A 14,226-nucleotide genomic window follows, 5' to 3' on the forward strand; every position below is an offset into this window, starting at 1 on the left:
ACAACATAGAAACTAGCCTCTGGTCACCACAACAGTAGTGAGTGGTTGGCATGGTCACAGATGAACTGCATTGCGCTAGGCCATTTTAACCAGCACAGAAAGCCAAGTGTGGTCTTTGCCTCATTTCTTCTTTTACATCTTACGGGAGTGCTCCTGGGCAGCCAAATCTAAAATACATCTGGTATGCTAGCTGCAAGGGAGTCTGAGAAATGTAGTTTCTAGGTTTCCGGCTTCTGCATTTCAGGAAGGCACTAGCTGGGGCAAATGTTGACCGCTAATTGACCATAAATCATATCCATTTGAGGATAATAAACATACCTCCCCCATCGGGTTGTTGTGAGGATTATATGAAATAATAAAGTACTTAAAACAGTGACTGGCACGTGGGAGACTCTCAGTAAATGCAACTATTTTCATCAGTCAATGGTCTCAGGGAGCTGTCCAAGCAGAAGACCTTAGATATAGCTCCAAATTCCCACCTGCTAATAAGTAATGTTGATGAATCCACTTTCCATTTAAGAGCATCAGTTTCGCTAACTATAAATTGAAGATAATAACCACTCGCTGCCTTACAGAATTTCTGCTCACGTCACATGAGGTCATGCATGAAAGATGATTTGGGAGCTGTAAGGAACGTTCTAGTCGCTGTGGTGTTGAATGGATATTAGGTGAATTGGAGAGGTCCGGACTCCTGCTCAAATTCCAGCTCTGCCCCTGAGAGTAGCAGTGGGCTTCCTGTAGTTTTACCTTATTGATCCCCACACCATGGTTTCCTCCTTTTAATTTTCAGAATGAGCCAGTGAAATTAAACAATTTCCATGCCTGCCTATGAGGGTAGTAAGGCTCAGGCGCTGCCATTACCCCGTCCTGCAAGAGGGGAGATGAGGTTCTACCCAGGTCGTCAAGGCTCCCCACCCCCGAGTTCTTGCCAGAAGACTCTCTGCTCTCTCCACTCCGAGTACTGCAACTGGAGGGCCAAGCGAGGAGGCCCAACCTCAGGAAGAGACAGGTGGCTCTGGCGTGAATGCTGTAATGCATTCTCCCCAGGGAGAGAAATTCTGAGAGTTTAGCTCACTCTTTCCTGCCATAAAGCACACTGAATGTTAACAGCTTGCTCCCGTCCAAGCTGGTGTTTTTTAAATTAAGTATTGTTAAATCCATACCATTTGGAATGATGCTTCAGACAGCCCTGACACTCTCTCTCTTGCTTCTGCTTTCATTTCACCTAATATATTGTACAGGGAGCCAGTAACCAGTATTATGGCAGCTGTGGCCACTGCTGCTGCTCAGACACGGGCAGACGGCTTTAATGTAGATACCTGAAGAGAGAAAAGGAGCTCGGCCAACGCCCTGCTCCCATGCCGTAAAGGGCCTTTCCCGGGGCCGCCGTTAGTAAGGATCTAGATTACCTAGGGCTTTATGTTATTTTTCCTTGGCACTGGAAAAAGTTTAGAAATGACAAAGGTGGGAGACAGAGAAGCTGTAGATTAAAATAAGATATGTTCCATTGTCAGGTAACATAGCCATGGTAAAACCTGGGTAGCCTGCCTTCTGCTCCTTCACCTTCGCTATAACCATCGCCCTCCGACCTGTATGACACCACCTCCAGCATCTGAAAGTGTGCGTGTGGGTGTGCAGGTGTATACAAACACACAGATATGTGTGTGTATATGAGAGAAGAGTGATTCAGGGTCAGAAGGCCAGTTCTAGCCAGTGGGGCCCGAGGCAAGTCATTTAAGCCCTTTCAGCCTCAGTTTCCACATATATAAAATTGTGTGAGTACTTTACCGACTTCACGGAGTAGTCATAAAGGTCAAATGAGACTGTGGGTGTAAAACCATTTGCAGCCTTTAAAGAGATGACATAAACTTTGGTAATTATCAAAATTAGCTCATCCCCAAAACTTACCCCAATCACCCTCCCCCAACTTGATTTCGTTCTCCTTTTTCTAAAATTACAGTGAGCTTAGAGTTTGCCCTGCACTGTGTAGTGTTTGACCAAAGAATTGCTTTTCCTAGGTTGCCTGGGCATCCCCAACAGGAAAGGAGATGCTAGGAGCTCTGGGACCAGAAGCAGGAGACATCATGCTGGGCATTCAACAGATGGTTGAGGGCTTGACTTAAAAATATCACAATATGCAGAGACTGTATTGAGGTGAAGGTGACCATCGTGCTAGACATCAACATGTCCATCCAAACTCCAAGGCAGAAATCTTGGATTCAAAATATCTAGGTAATATTTTTTTCCAAAGTAGGAAAGAATCTAGACGAGCATGCTAGTAGCTACCAGTTATTCTCTGAGATTGCCGATTTTTCCCCCTATTCTTCTGCAAATGATATCCTACCATTACCATTGTTGCTACTATTCCTTTTCCCGTCACCTGTTTGTCCCTTGGGTCTACCTGTTGAGTGATGGTTCCGTGTGAACCAGGGAGCAAGTGGTGTTCAGTAAAATATCCCGTCTTACAGAACTAGTTGGTACTCTTTAGCTAATGACTCTGCTAGAAGAAAAAAGCCTGTAGCAGAAAGGTCCACGGTGTAAAGGAGAGATGCAGAACACAGCTTTATGTATGAAAGTTTATTTCCATAAATCCATTTCTTTAATAGAATGATTTCAGATAACACCCGTCAAGCATTTTTACATCTACTCGTGAGTTCTCTTCAGCTTGTGGGCATTAGCTGGTTTTTTTTTTACAGATTTGTAAAACTAATCTCTCTGAAAGGGAACAACAAACTTCAAAATAGGACCTCTTTGTTTGGATTTTTACTCTCCATTTTCCTAAGTGAGGGACAAGGTATGTATGCCCTGACTCTCCTAACAGGTTGAAAATGGGCATTTTAAAGCTCTTCTGTCTTTAATTGATAGACTGTGTGAAGGAAGTAGCCTGACGTTGGACAAGCGGCTTTTCTTCACCTTTCTGAGAAGCAGTGCTGTGGGTATGTAGACGGGCAGACCTGCCTGTATTCACATGCCCATTGTGGCTCGATCAGGTTTTCCATAGTTGTGTGTTCCCGACTCTTGTCAGTATTTTTTATTAATGAGAGGAACGTCTTCTACCTCCAACCATGTGCATTTCTGGCTATTGGGAAATCTACAAAGGAAAAACCTCCTGGTGACACCCCTATGGAAATGGAAGGTCAAGTTTGCTATTTCATTCTTTCAAACACTCAAAGATTTTTTGAGCAGATAAGGGGAAAGACGTCCTTGTTTGACATTTGACACTTTCCTAAAACTGTAATAAAATCCTCCTCTGGTAGAGTCAAATCTTGATTGCTGGTGAATTAACCAGACTTAGAAGCTTCCTGACCTTCTCTTTGCTGTTCCTGGCCTTGTCCTCATTTCACTGCTCATTAGCACTTCCTCCAGAGCCTCTCCCGTCCAAGCCTCTTGCAACAGTAGAGGGGAAGAGGAGGTAGACTCACTTCAGCCCTTTCTGCCGCTGTGTTGTAGCTGTCTGATAAAGGACGTGGATAAGGACGAGGCTGAAACGGTGGGTTAAAAGGGTTGGGGATTAACTGAGGATTTAATTCATCCTTTTTTCCCTCCCCCTGCCAAAGCAGATAGTTGAGAGTTGGCAGTGTGTCAACACCAGGCGGTTCCTCAACCCCAAATTTCAGCCCCACTCATCCCAGTCTTTGTTAAAGGGGCGGTTTTTGTTTTTTGTTTTTTTAATGAGGGGATCTAAAGTTCTAACTGTACCTTTACTGTAGTAAACCTTGGATATTTAAATTGTCACTTTACAAAGAAGCAGCTTGCTCCCCCGCACCCCCCCCCCATAGATCAAGTCATTAATACCCAAAGTTAACTTATGTCACAATTTAGGTTTAGTAAGGAACTTCCAAAAACCTCTATAGTCTCCCTTTTCCAAGTCAAGGGAGAAAATAAATGAACTTTATGGAAGAGGAATAAAGCAGTTGTACAGAACACGTTTAAACGGCACGTTAAGTCGGTTTTTCTCTATGGTTCTTTCCCTTTATGGCATATGTTATATATTGACAGGGATTAGGTTTCTCTCCGGAATGGAACAATACAGAGTCCCAGGGAGCTACTGTACTTGACAAAGCAACAGGCACCCGCACACGCAAATGGCAAACGGAAAGGTATTTCACAAAGAACTAACCAGGTTAGTTCCAAGGAGAGGGCTTTGCTCGTCTTGTGCAACTCTGCATCTTTCGCATTTCTCCGCTCGCTGTGGCCGCGCGCGCTGCTCTCCTTTCTTTTTCGTCCCGTTTCCCCCTTTTTGCTCACACTGTTACACTTTCTCTGTCCCCCGGCTTTGTTATTCAGCATGTCTGATTAGCAGGAGCCTGATTGGCTGGCTGCCTGCTCCGAGAGAGATTCCATTCAGCTTACCCCCCACCCATCCACCCACCCACCCACCCTCGGTCAGGAAATGTGAGCGGGGCTGATGGAAGCTGATAGGCAGGGCCGGAGTGTTAGCACCAGTACTGGATGTGACAGCGGGCAGAGGAGCACTTAGCAGCCCATTCAGGGTCCGATTCGGATTCCGGCAAGGATCCAAGCATGGAATGCTGCCGTCGTCGGGCAACTCCTGGCACACCGCTCCTCTTTCTGGCTTTCCTGCTCCTGGTAAATGCCTTTTCGTTTCAATACGTTGCTATTGCCCCTTAGTCTGGGTGCTGTTGGGGGAGTGTGTATATGTGTCTGTGTGTGTGTGCGTGGATCTTGATCTTCAAACACCAGGTAAAATAATTTACACGATTAAAAAAAAAAAAAGGAAAAGGAAAAACTTCTTTCAGAACTTTAACTCCAACTTCCCAAGCAAAATAAAGTCCGCTCGACTTTGTGGGGTGGTGAGAGGTATGGAATAATCTCGAGACTCAAGCTTTAGGATATACTGCATAGAGTTAGTTCCGTGAGCTGGGGACTGTATAAATGGTGGTGTGTATGCTTGGAATTTGGGTAACAGACGTCCTGAGATCAAACTCACTCACTGTGGTGTTCCTGGAATTTTTGAAGGATGGGCTGTAAGGGGCTTTCCCCCACTGCCTTTTATGAATCCTTCTCCCTCTCTGCACACGTGCTATGGAACCAGGTAAAAGAGGGATTGAGAGCCGGTTTGCAGCCAACCCAGATTACAGCTCATAATGACTGTAAGTCCTCTATGGATACAAGTTAATGCTAGTATTTATGAATTGAGGATTATGGTCTTTGATCTCAGATCTGCTTTTAAAGAAGAAGAAAATGCTGACTTTTTCGTGCGGCTGCTTTCCATAGTCACAGTGATAAGATGCTCTGCTCTAGGACACCAGCACACACTGCATTTTTGACTCGAAGTAAATGTTCCGTTGTGACTCATACTTGGTTTTACGGGCAGAAAATGAACATGGACTGTCCAAAAAAAATCGACACTCAAAATATTAATAGCAATGCACATTTTTTTAAACCAGAGTGTTCTGGGCAGACAGCTTCATAAACCTCATCTGGAGGTTCGATTCCAAAATTTGCACACACGGATTCCAAACAAACGTGATTGTAGCTCTCCTTGTCACATTTGTGGCATGCCAGCACTTCCTCAGAAGGTAATAAGGCAAGAAGGAAGCAGGGTAAAAACGTAAGGAATATATAGGTTGCATTGATTCGTTGATGCTAAAGGAATGTTTTGTTCTGATTAGACTCTGACAAATTTGATCTGCGCTATAGTTTTGAAGAAGGGAAGCAAGCCATTTGGTACAAATTGAAGAACTCCACAAAGATTCATCAGATAGAGTAATCAGACAGTGTTTAAATATTTTATACATTCCCACTTCTTTGCCTCATTGTAGCCAAGAAATCATAATGCTGCACTGCAAATGCTATAAATATAGAAGTATATTTTCAGATTTTCAAAGACATTTAGAGGCAAACTGAATTTTAGGCAGGGATAGACTAAGTTTTAGCTGTTGTGAGGAATATGAAAAGCAGAATGTTTAGGTGTGCTTTATGACCAGGGGAGCAAGCAATTTATGAAAGGTGTCTCATTTTTTCCATATGGGACGTGTTACTAACATACACACCATTAGTTTGCCTCATCTTTCCTTCTTTGTGATTTTTTTAAAGTGTGTGTTATTTCCCCCATTTAATTGCATCATAAAGCCAATTACCAGTACACGTTGCTTTTTTGGTATCCTCATATGGAAATATGATCGCATTATATTTTGGAAAAACTGTCCCATTCAGGAATAGGCTGTTTTGCTACCCATTTGGTAACTGCATTATATCCCTCTTTGATATCTTGAATGTTCGGATCTGTATTTGAGCATATAATTAGACTTACGTGGGAAAAAAAGAAGTGTTTGTTTATATCAGATTTAACACACAAAACATACTTTGTTTAAATCACAATAATTGTGTTATGAGGATAAAATGAAATCAAACTCAGGTTTGGTTTAGGTCTGTATTTGAACAAATTGGGATTCTGAGGATCACAAGAACTGATTGGTGAACGCCAAGAGATACCCCTGTGCAGAGTAATACCAGCATTGGTAATACCTTCCACGGACTGTGGGTCTCAATGTGCCAAACACCAGGCCAGTTGTTTGAAAAGTTTATCACAAGGAATCTTGACAATCATCTTGCAAATAGGCATTTTAAAACCTATTTCACAGATGGGAAACAAGCTTATATTTGGATGCAGAGGTCAAATAATGAGAGAAAATAACTTGTTTGCTTTGTACTATGGTTGTTAAATGTTTAGCAGTGATGCAAGCAATGACGGAAGTTGGCCCACAGTCTTTGTTGAAGACATTCAGGGTTTTTGCCTCTTCTTGACCATTAAAGTGATGTACAATGTTATGGGCACTTGTTACGTTGGCTCATGCACTGTCCCCTTCGGCTCCATAACCAGAATTAAATGGTGGGCCTAAGAGAAAGTGAGCTGAAGCTTCATCAGCAGTTGACTTCGAACTAGAAGCTCGACCTTCGGTCTGGATGGAGGAATTGAACTAGGTGGCTTGTTTTCCCCATAATCATTTTATACATTAGAAGAATCTATCTACTCTTAGAATTAATTTATGTAACTTTTGAAGATCTCTTTATCTTAATTAGAAAACATCCTGTTTGTTTAGTGCGAGTCCAGTTTCCCCTTCAAAACAGCGTCCGTGATCACCGACAGCCGCGCCATCTGTATCGTGGCTTGGTGCTTGAGGGGGTGCGAATATCGATTATTGTTCACCCTCAGTTTTGTCAAAATCCTTTCCCCCTGGAGCATGCTTCCTGAGAGAATGAGGTCCCCATGTCTTTTGTATCAGATTTTCCTGCAAAGCTCATACATCGTAGACTTCTTTTGTACTCTGGACACACAATAGGACAGTATACCGATCAAGAGATTTCATCCTGATATTCGGGTGAGGTGAAGTCACATCACCCAGCTTCCCCTCTCTTCCCACCCTGTCCCCCTCCTTCATTCTCCCTCCTTTGTCCCAACTGTGTAGCTCAAAAGGAATGTGGCAGAAAGCATGACCGGCCATTGACATATGTGTCCATCTAAACTTGAAGTCGAATCACTTCTTGTCAGAAAGGCATTTAATCACATTTGCATTTGCTTTTTGTTTCTTTTAAGTGGTTTTAAGCTCTTTCGCCTGCTATTGTGGGAGTTGCAAGAGTAACACTCGGAATTATAATAAAGTACATGTGTTTTTCTGTTGAATTTCTTTTTCTTCCCTGCACTAATTTATACATGGAAACTAGTCAAACACAATAGCCCATTCCCTTCGGTCGCTCTGGCACTGTCCTCCGCTATTATCTAAGTGTATCTATCTTGGATGGCGAGAAGCACCATTAGCTTGTGGAATGAATGTTAAAGCCCTTATTTACAGCAGATTGTGAGCTGCTCTAATGAGTGTGGTGTGCGTGTGTGCACGCATGCTCGTACTCGCACACACACAAGTACTTTTCTACAACTGTCCACTCTGCACCTATTTCTTATTCTCTTGCCTAGACTGTATTTAAATCAAGCTGAAGGATTTTTCACCTGAATCTACAGAACATAGTGAGGCATTTTTTATACAGTATTTTCTTCATGTTTTCATGAAGTTTCTTGTCTGGACATGGTCAGCTACAGTTTTGCTTCCCCAGACTCCTGTTTTTAGTGTTTCGGTCTGTTCAGGTCCACTTTCTGGCCCCCGTTCTTATTTTCATATGAACTAGCACTATCGCTTCATATAAGTGGAGGGAAGCGTGTCCAAGAGTGGTCACTAGTGAACTACAAAAGAAATGTGTTACCCCAGGGAAGTTTTCCTTGAAAGACCACATGGATATTAAAGACTTTGGAGAAAAAGAGAGAAAATGAGCTCGCGGACATATCTGTTGGTGCATTTGTAGGAATGCTAGTACATATTGATTCTGCTTTACCAACGTGTATGGATAAGGTGGAAAGCAGTCCCCTAGCACACCACGGCTTAGACTATTACTCAAACTCAGATGCCGCACAAAGTTCAAATAATAACAAAATTAAGGTCAGTGTTAGTGTCATTTAAATCAGTAAAGTGTGGTTAACCACTGTACCTGTAACTCATTTAAAACAAAACAAAAGAAAACAAAAAACCTCATTCGTGTTGTTGCATTTTGCACAGGAATTATTTGGAGGAGACATTTGGAGTCTGGTCATTTGGTTCTCCCCTTCGTTATGGTTTAATCAAAATATAATTTTAGACTCTTTCGGGAAAAAATATAGTGTCCTCTGAGCGCCTGCATTTCGTGCGGCCTCTAATGGAGTGCCTTTAACACACAGGCATCGTAGCTGTTGGTGAACTCACTTAAGGGAGGAAAGGACTCGCAGAGGCTGCTACCCTGCTCGCTAATTCTCCACACGCGTGGCGTCTCCTTCATGTAAATAGTCCGGTTTCTCTAAGTGACAGCTCTGCTTTTAATATGTCTAGTTCAGGTTCCAGGTCTAATTAGGTAAGTTTCTCACATCTCGTTGTTCCATCCTACCTTTCCCTCCTTCTGCATACTCTCCCATTTCTTGCGGCCTCATGGGCAGAGTGACCCAGAAGTGACCTCTCCTAGCATGAGGGCCCTCATCTTTTTTTGAGAGAGACCATTCCTTGAATCATCATGAATAACCTACTAGTTACGCGTGTTGAGATAATCACAGGAAAATGTGTCTAAATCAAGTGTTACAGGCTTGCTGTTTTTACTAATTTTCTTTTTTTAGAGAGCTGGCTTCCAACTTTGTGTTTTCACCAGAATGAGACAAGTTCATGTCATTTTCTGTCTCCATCATAAAAACCCTACCATGTGGTTGAATTTTGGCTTGATTGGCAGTCCTGGCTCATGAGCGGCTTAGGACTGGCATACCAGAGGTGATGTCAGTCCTAAAGGATCCTAATTGAAATAGGCCAGCACAGCTGTGTGGGGAGCCTGCCTGCTAACTGGGGTAAGCTGTTGCTATCAGCCCCTTCTTTCCATGAGCTCAAAAATAAATGACTAAATCTCCCCAATTCCCGAACTTCAAGATTAAGACCTACATTGAATAAAGCTTAACTGTTCTGGTTCCCCCTCCCGGGAATTTTGCTAACTGGAGCACCCAGCATGCTGAGGGCATTAGGAGTTTTCTGGTTATGTCAGGAAGCTGTCCTGGTGGCAGTGGTCTGTAGCCACCGGTGACCTCTGGCTTGCTATTAGTTGGGTTTCCAGAGGCTCAGTGTTTATAAATCAGTGTGGATATTTTCCTACATTTACTAATGGTCTCTATTTCAGTCGTGGACATATATCTTATCTCATGAACTACTGCAAACTTCTCTAGAAGAAATATCATAGTGTCTACTTGACTACTCCCATCCCAAATCCTCCTGCTGTATGGGTAGCATTTAGTAATTGTTTGTCAGAGGCACAAATAATTGTAATTACAATATGTTAAGATGTCATTTCTTCTAGCTCTTGAGCTCCCGTGCATTTTTCTCCATCATTGTACTTCTCCGACTGTGCTTACATTCCTGTCCACTCCACGAATTGTGGGTGACGGCAGAAGCGACTTGTCCCTCCCACCTCTGTCAGAATGCCTGGTAATTAGATCTCAGTGAATGTTGTTGAATGGATGAATAAATCCATTCTCAGTGAATGTTGTTGAAAGGATGACTTGGCAAGATAAGTTGAGAAGATGGTAAAGTACAAATAGGAAGGGAAAATGTGAACACCCATTTCACCTGTGGAGCATTTCACTAATTCTGGCTTCGGTAAGACCAAGTCAACAACCTAATAAATTCTAAAGAGAAGATACATATTTTCTTTCTCTCTCTTTTTTCTTTCTCAAACATGTCCATCTATACAATGGACAACAAGTGACTAACAAACCCTTTTTGCTATTGATAAATAGAATGACTTTTGCTTGTTTCATGTCTTTTAACCCATTTGGTTCTCAAATATTTTTCCTTTTATGAAATTTGCCCTCAGGGAGAAAATCATACTTATATTTGGCACACTCCTATAAAACTGGAAGGTAGCTCTAAAGTCTCAGTTTAGCAGAGATAACCCTATGGATTCAGCAAGTCATTTGTTTATACAACTGGACACAAAGATAAACTATATTTCTCAGCCTTCTCTGTGATTGGACGGTACAATGTGATTGAGTTTTAGCCAGCGGAATAGAGTTAGAAGTGACAGGTGGCACTTCTAGGACTCACATCTGCCGTGTATTCCTCCCAGCACTCAGCACTCTCTCTCTCTTTACCTGCCTGCTGGATGTAGAGACTCCAGAAGAGAACTTCAGGACCTTAGGGAATGAAAGAGCCACCAAGTGGAAGGCCTGGGTCCTTGAATGACTTCCTGGAGCAGACCCCACACTGCCACTCTCACAGAATTCCATCTCGGAATACTCATTTACCTACTACCAAGAAATAAGTCTTTGTAAGCCTTTGTTTACCTTTGAGGAAAGGTGTTGCTTGTTATAAATCTTTTAAATTAAGATATGCTGGAAATATAGATGTCAGGCATGCTAGTACTTGCTTATAAGTCAGTATTAATTCCACTTTCCATTTATTATATGGAAAAATTGAAATGAGAAGATGCCATTCATCCCACGATGGTTTAATCTTCGTGGTGTGCAAGTCACTGCATATCCCCGCGTACTTAGCACGCTCTGAGTATGCAATCAGTTGCACACCCCAAAGACTGCGGGAAAAATAGGAAAATGGGGCCATACTCAGTTTTCAAACAGAATCCAGGAATTAGTGGCACAGTAAGAAATGGGAAAAAGAACCAAGAGAGGCAGGGCTGTGGTAAACAGTCGGACTCTCCTGGAGCAGAGCAGGACCAATCAATCCAGCCAAGGATTTAGAACCATGCAGACCCAAAGAGAAGACCAAGAAAACAGAAAGAGATATGGAGAAGCAGAAACCCTGGCACATCACCAGTGCTGTCTCCGGACAGGATGTCAGGAGATGAAAGAGCAAGTGACAGGAAGGGGAACAGACTCATAAAAGCAAAACTCCCTCATGTTTCACACAGCAACATCCAAAGTGAAACACACTCCTTGAGTATACCTAGTCACAACTATCTCTGATACATTTGTCTTGCAGATGTCTCAGGTGACATGAAAGAGCACTGGTTTTAGAGTGTAACCATCTGGGCTATCGCAAGGATTCCATCTCTGTGATCTTGCTCTAGTCCCGGAACTCACCTCAGCTCTGTCTCCTCATCCAGGTGCCATGATTGCACATCCCACCTAACTCTCCAGGATGTCATGAGAGACAAAGGCGGCATTCAATGCCGAAGTGATTTAGAAACTCCAGAGTACTCTAAAACTTCAAGTGATTACTTTCATTCCTGGCATTTATCTGTCACCAACTGTATACCCAACACAGAGCCGGGCTCCATGGAAGATAAAGACACAGTCCTTGCCATGAGGAGCTTGGTAGTTCACTGGACATTTTGTTGTAGAGTTATTTAAAAATTTTTTCAGGGGCGCCTGGGTGGCACAGTCGTTAAGCGTCTGCCTTCAGCTCAGGGCGTGATCCTGGTGTTCTGGGATCGAGCCCCACATCAGGCTCCTCCGCTATGAGCCTGCTTCTTCCTCTCCCACTCCCCCTGCTTGTGTTCCCTCTCTCGCTGGCTGTCTCCCTCTGTCAAATAAATAAATAAAAATCTTTAAAAAAAATTTTTTTTTTCAAAACACTCTTCTGTAGGGAATGGTTCTGTGATGGGCATTACTATTTTCAGTTGCCCCACAAACTGGCCCATCTTGTGAGGAACTCTTCTGTACGTGCACAGACTGTCTGATCCTATCCATGTATACGTGTAAATTATGGCTTCCCATAGATTATTGATGTATATTATCTCCATGAATATTACCGGACAGTATTTGACATCAGACATTAAAATTTGTTTCCAGTTTCCATAGTCCAGAATATCAGTTTGTGTCACAGAACACACCAGAACACTTTTTTAGTTCTGATAAATTCCTTAAGGAAAAACTTTTCCTCAAAACAAATTCTTATCATTGGGAGAATGACCATTAATTAGGGGTGACCAGCAGCTAGGGTGTTTTCATCTGCCCTACTATCATTGGGGCATCACGTTGGCAGACTTTGATCTGGTGTGGTTTCCACTGTATTGTGCTTACTTTATAATGGCCAACAAATCCATGTGAAAAACAAGCATATTCCATTTGGCTTCGTTATTTCTGTAAGTGCTGTTGCTTTAGTAGGTTGCATTTACCTGCTTCACTAGATTTTTCTCTATACTTCTTATTAAAATAAGTTAATTACAATAAAACCAAAAAGGCCTGGTGCATGGAAAGGGGGACAGTTGAAATAAAGGGAATAGCAGAAAAATCACATGTGGGAGCATATACCATTTATAATATAGGAGATTTATTCCACTTCTGAGGCAAGAAATTGCAAGACTCTAATAGTTTCACCACCTGTGAATTATTTGGGTGCACCTCATAAGCGGGTTCTTTCTTCTATTTGTTTAAAGAAATAAGTGGTATGTTCGCCAATTCTACACTACATTAATTTTCACAGAGTTTCCATTTTCATCTTCATTGCTTTTTCAGATTTTTTTCCAAAGCTTCTGCCATTCTCCAACTAAAGCTTCGGGTATTTTCCCCTTCAATTTTTGTCCGGGGACTTTCTCTAAGTCAGTTCAGTCTGTTGGCATAAATGTTGGGACAAAAGAGGGAAAGAGTATGATAACCTAAAACATCCTGACATAAATTCCAAGAGCACTAAAGAAATGAGACAGGAAATTATGAGCAACCTATAATAAATTCAAACTGTCCAATAAAATAACTATACCTCACTTGGTCCCCATCGGAAGGTATGGTAGGGTGTCCAATTTCTCAGCCTACCTGCCGTCTGCGTCTCAGTCACCGTATGAAGTGTGCCAGAGTATTGTGCAAATACCATACTTCATCCGCAGACCCAGAAACACAAAAGTACAATGGAAACAATAAGAACCCCTACTGTTCAGGAGCTGGAGTGAGATTTCGGGGAAAGGTGTTTTTTTGTTTGTTGGTTTGGTTTTTGGTTTTTTTAAAATAGCCTGTTTTTTCATTATTGTTGTTATAACTGTTTTTTGTTGAAACCGAATATAATTTCTCTGATGTGGCACACGCTTTTATTCTGACTTTGCGGCATGCAGCCAGTCGGAGGTAACAAACATGCTTTGATATTACTGTTACAGAGCGAGTTTCACTGATATTTGGATCCTCAGGACACAAATTCACAGTGTCTGAGAACTAAAAGAAATCTTTAAGATGGCATAAAATGTGACCTTAATTGACAGGGATCTCTTTGAAGGCAGGAGTTTGGTTTCATTTTGTCTTGGATGTATTTATATCCCCCGCACCAGACAAAGAATTTGATATCTACAAAGTGTTCAATGTCAGTTTGTTGTTTGAATAAAAGAATCACCTGTCCCGGCCCTTTCATTTTGCAGATAATTGAATGTAAAATATAAACGTTTGCAAAGAAATTTGAGACATATTTTCCAGGAAAACCTAGTGGGTCAGATCCTGGAATCTGGATCTCTTTGAGTCTGTACTCCTTGGTTTTTGTTTTGCTTTTAGAGAGAGAGAGCATGCGCATAGAGTTGGGGAGGGGTAAAGGGAGAGGGAGAGAGGGAATCTGAGCTCAGCTGGGAGCCCAATGCAGGGCTCATTGCAGGGTTCAATCTCATGACCCTAAAATCACGACCTGAGCTGAAATCAAGGGTCAGATGCTTAACCAACTGAGCCACCCCGGGGCCCTGAGTACTGCTTTGAAAAAGAGTTCATTCTCTTTC

At 42.3% G+C, this 14,226-nt stretch overlaps 1 protein-coding gene across 5 annotated transcripts in view; it reads left to right on the top strand.

Moving 5' to 3' along the window:
• The window catches only part of ADAMTSL1 (ADAMTS like 1), an 878,957-nt gene that overhangs the window by 494,044 nt on the left and 370,687 nt on the right, over nucleotides 1-14,226 (top strand). For 2 of the 5 annotated variants that reach the window (XM_026506479.4, XM_048223224.2), the window contains exon 1: nucleotides 4,149-4,590. The exons of the other annotated variants lie outside the window; for them this stretch is intronic. In XM_026506479.4, coding sequence (XP_026362264.3) covers nucleotides 4,525-4,590 — 66 coding nt within the window. In that variant the 5' untranslated portion in view covers nucleotides 4,149-4,524. Of the gene's footprint in view, nucleotides 1-4,148; nucleotides 4,591-14,226 lie in introns of those variants that run through there. 5 annotated transcript variants of the gene reach the window in all.

The sequence above is a fragment of the Ursus arctos genome, unplaced genomic scaffold (assembly GCF_023065955.2).
Source record: "Ursus arctos isolate Adak ecotype North America unplaced genomic scaffold, UrsArc2.0 scaffold_18, whole genome shotgun sequence".
Classification (NCBI taxonomy): Eukaryota; Metazoa; Chordata; class Mammalia; order Carnivora; family Ursidae; genus Ursus; species Ursus arctos.